At 59.3% G+C, this 3,995-nt stretch overlaps 1 protein-coding gene across 1 annotated transcript; it reads left to right on the forward strand.

The window, feature by feature from the left end:
* Window positions 1-973: 973 nt before the first annotated feature.
* On the forward strand, window positions 974-1,909 carry LOC309584036 (olfactory receptor 14C36-like; the record flags this gene model as incomplete). The annotated part of the gene is made up of 1 exon (XM_082299933.1): window positions 974-1,909. One exon carries the CDS (start codon window positions 974-976, stop codon window positions 1,907-1,909), a length of 936 nt encoding a protein of 311 aa, XP_082156059.1.
* Window positions 1,910-3,995: the final 2,086 nt, after the last annotated feature.

The following is a 3,995-nucleotide window of genomic DNA, read 5'->3' on the forward strand; positions in this document are numbered from 1 at the left end:
GTCAGGGCTGGGAAGATGCTGAGAAGTGACTGCGGGAGAATCATGGCCAGCCCTTGACACAGGAGGCCTCTGTCTGCAGGACAAGGCAGCTGCAGCTCCTGCAGTGATCTCCTCAAGCTGCAACATCCCAATGCCTACAGATTCTGTAAGTCCATCCTCTGATTATCTCCTGGCTACAGCAGCCAGGGGTGCCCAGGGCTGTCCTGCAGAGCAGGGTCCTGCAGCCCAGGGCGCTGAGCTGGGGCAGGGACTCTGCTGCCTGCCAGGGGCAGCTCTCAGCCGGCCCGGGGAGCTGCTCTCAGTGCTGGGGGACAAGGTGTGGGTGGAAGGAGACAGCTGGTCAGCCTTGCAAGTGTTCTTCTTGTGTGGTGGGGATGCTGCATTGTTCAGGACTGCTCCCAGCAGGACATTTAACTCCAGGATATTCCCTAGTAGATTATACAGGGAGCATAGCAAGGCAGGGAATGCATAAAAGGGAAGAATCCTGATTTTTAATTGACTGCTCTGGGTTGCCTGGAAGGGAAATTGCACATGGATGTTCATCTCTCAGTTCAGGTTGAGAAAAATCAAAAAATTTTTCTCTGAGATCTGAAGAAACCGGGCAGTGACAGAAATCAGCACAGGGTCCCTTCCAGGCAGCATCAGCGTCGCATTTGCAGCCTCCTCAGGGGTGCTCTGACTTTGGCATCAGAGCCTGCAGAGCCAGAGCTGCCCCTGGGCAGTGGCCTGGGCTGGGAGGGGTCTGCAGGGCAGAGCTGAGCCCCCAGGGCCGGGCTGGGCTCTGGCAGCACTGGCAGGGCCCAGGCCTGGGCACAGGGAGCAGCTGCTGGCAGGGACAGCCCCAGGCAGCAGAGCCCTGGGCAGGCAGTGGGGGGAAAGTGCCACCAAGCTGGGCTGGGATGTTGAAAGTCCTCTGCAAAGCCAACTATTCCATGATTACTTTTTCACAGATGCCCATGGCCAGAGGCAGCAAATGTCCAACAGCAGCTCCATCAGCCACTTCCTCCTGCTGCCACTGGCAGACACGCGGCAGCTGCAGCTCCTGCACTTCTGCCTCTTCCTGGGCATCTCCCTGGCTGCCCTCCTGGGCAACGGCCTCATCATCAGCGCCGTAGCCTGCGGCCAGCACCTGCACAGCCCCATGTTCTTCTTCCTGCTCAACCTGGCCCTCACCGACCTGGGCTCCATCTGCACCACTGTCCCCAAAGCCATGCACAATTCCCTCTGGGGCACCAGACACATCTCCTACTCAGCATGTGCTGCTCAGCTCTTTTGCTTTGTGTTCTTCATCACAGCAGAGTATTGTCTCCTCACTGTCATGTGCTATGACCGCTACGTGTCCATCTGCAAACCCCTGCACTACGGGATCCTCCTGGGCAGCAGAGCTTGTGCCCACATGGCAGCAGCTGCCTGGGGCAGTGCCTTTCTCTATGCTCTGCTGCACACGGCCAATACATTTTCCCTGCCCCTGTGCCAGGGCAATGCCCTGGGCCAGTTCTTCTGTGAAATCCTACACATCCTCAAGCTCTCCTGCTCACACTCCAGCCTCCAGGAACTTGGGCTCATTTGGGTTAGTTTATCCTTAGGTTTTGGCTGTTTTGTGTTCATGGTTTTCTCCTATGTGCAGATCTTCAGGGCCGTGCTGAGGATCCCCTCGGAGCAGGGACAAAGGCACAAAGCCTTTTCCACGTGCCTCCCTCACCTGGCCGTGCTCTCCCTGTTTGTCAGCACTGTCATTTTTGCCTACCTGAAGCCCCCCTCCATCTCCTCCCCATCCCTGGATCTGGCCCTGTCACTTCTGTACTCGGTGCTGCCTCCAGCCCTGAACCCCCTCATCTACAGCCTGAGGAACCAGGAGCTCAAGGCTGCAGTGTGGACACTGATGGCTGGACGATTTAAGAAACATTAAACTGGTTGCCAATTTCTGCAAATCACTTCTTATAAAACTCGTCTTTGATAGTTCTTGTTGGTTTGGTTCTGGGGTTATTTTTTCTGTCTTCACTTATTTATTGTTGTCCACAAAGCAAGAGCAATATTTCTTCCACTTCTCCTTTTGTTTCTCTCCACCTTGGCTGTGGCCCCAGACTGTGTCAATGAGGAGCTGTGCTCTCAGTGCCTTTAAATGAACTCAAGGATGTGCCAGCAAAGTTTCCAGCAGAGATGCCCCTTTAGTTGCCTTGTGTGGAGTTGCAGCAGCAATGTCTGTGTGCAGAGCTGGGGGCAGATCAGGGGGGCACAGCAGCTGTGGCCAGGAGCAGCAGCCCTTGGTGCTGCCAGTGCTGCTCCCGTGCCACTGCCCCGCTGCCCTCCTGCCCCTCGTGTTGCTGCAGGGCCTGAGTGCTCTGGGGCTCGCTCCCAGCCCTGGGCTGGCAGTGCCGGGGCTGCAGCAGGGACAGGCCATGGGCACTGCTGGGGCAGCGCTGACGCCTCAGGGCAGGGCCTGGGGGCTCCAGGCTCCTTGCCTGGGCTCTCTCAAGAGCACGCCCAGGCCAGTGCTCAGCAGAGAAAACCCCCGTGAGCAGCCCCAGGGTGGCCGTGGGCAGGGTGGGGGCAACCAGCAGGGCTGGTGCTCTGCAGGGTCCCTGGGGGAGCCGGGAAGGAGCAGCAGAGCAGGGGCTGATCCATCCCCCCTGCGCTGGACACCCCCGGGCAGCGTCCCAGAGCGGCCTCATGCAGCTGCCAGCAACATCCCCCCTCTGCAGCCCTGGCCTCTGCCCAGCTCCCAGAGGGGCTGGATCCTTGCAGGCACACACATGGCAGGACTGGCTCAGGAGCCCCTGTTTGCACTGCACAGCCCAGGCGTGAGCACCCCACGCTGTTGCTGTGGGGAGATGAACCTGAGTGAGCACAAATGCCATCAGCCCCTGGGGGCCAGCAAGGGCTGGGGGACGGCAGGGAAACCTCTCAGCTTTGTCGGGGCCTCTCAAGTCAGCCAGAAAGTTTGTTCCCATCAGCTCTGAGTTTCCTGTCCCACTGCAGACGTTGTTGCTCAGAGCCAGGGCTGCCTGGCAGCCACCCCCAAACTGTCCTGAGCATTTCCTCTGCTTCACAGTTGCTTTCTTTCCTCTCTCCTGCTCCACATTTCTTGCTCTTGCCCATCCCTGTCCCCTCCCCTGCAAACAGCCCAGCCCTGTTTGCCCTTTCCTCTCTGGCCCCACTCACCATTGCAGTTGCCGCCTCGGCACCACGGGAACATCCCTTGGGGAGCAGGATCATCCTACAAGTGCTGCAGGAATTGTCTGCAGAGCCCTGCAGTGCCTCGAGCTGTTCCCTTGCCAGAGGCACCAGAGGCCAGGGGGGCACATCTGGGCTGCTGTGTCTGGCTGTGGGGCTCCCTGTTGTGGGGCAGGGAGGAGGAGCTGGAGAGGCTCTGCAGGACTGACAGGATGGGCTTTGGGGCCCGTGTGGAGAAGCTGAGGGACAGGGGCTGCTGGACCTTCTGAAGAGGAGGCCCAGGGCTCATCCTGCAGCTGCTTCAAGGGGGGTTTCAGAGAATCCCAGAATCAACCAGGCTGGAAAAGACCTTGGACATCATCAAGCCCAAGCCGTGCCCTGACACCTCCTTGTCTCCCCTGAGCCTCCTCTTCTCCAGGATAAACAACCCCAGCTCCCTCAGCCGCTCCTCACAGCACTTGTGCTCCAGACCCCTCACCAGCCTTGTTGCCCTTCTCTGGACACGCTCCAGCCCCTCAATGTCCTTCCTAAATTGGGGGCCCAGAACTGGACACAGCACTCGAGGTGCAGCCTCACCAGCGCCCAGTCCAGGGGAAGAATCCCTGCCCTGGTCCTGCTGGCCACTCCATTCCTGATCCAGGCCAGGAGCCATTGGCCTTCTTGGCCACGTGGGCACACTGCTGCCTCATGTCCAGCCTGCTGTCCATCAGTGCCCCCAGGTCCCTTTCTGCCTGGCCGCTGTCCAGCCACTCTGTCCCCAGCCTGTAGCGCTGCAGGGGTTGTTGTGGCCAAAGTGCAGGACCTGGCGCTTGGTCTTGTTG

Source organism: Coloeus monedula (assembly GCF_965178545.1).
Source record: "Coloeus monedula genome assembly, chromosome: 35".
In the NCBI taxonomy this organism is placed as follows: Eukaryota; Metazoa; Chordata; class Aves; order Passeriformes; family Corvidae; genus Coloeus; species Coloeus monedula.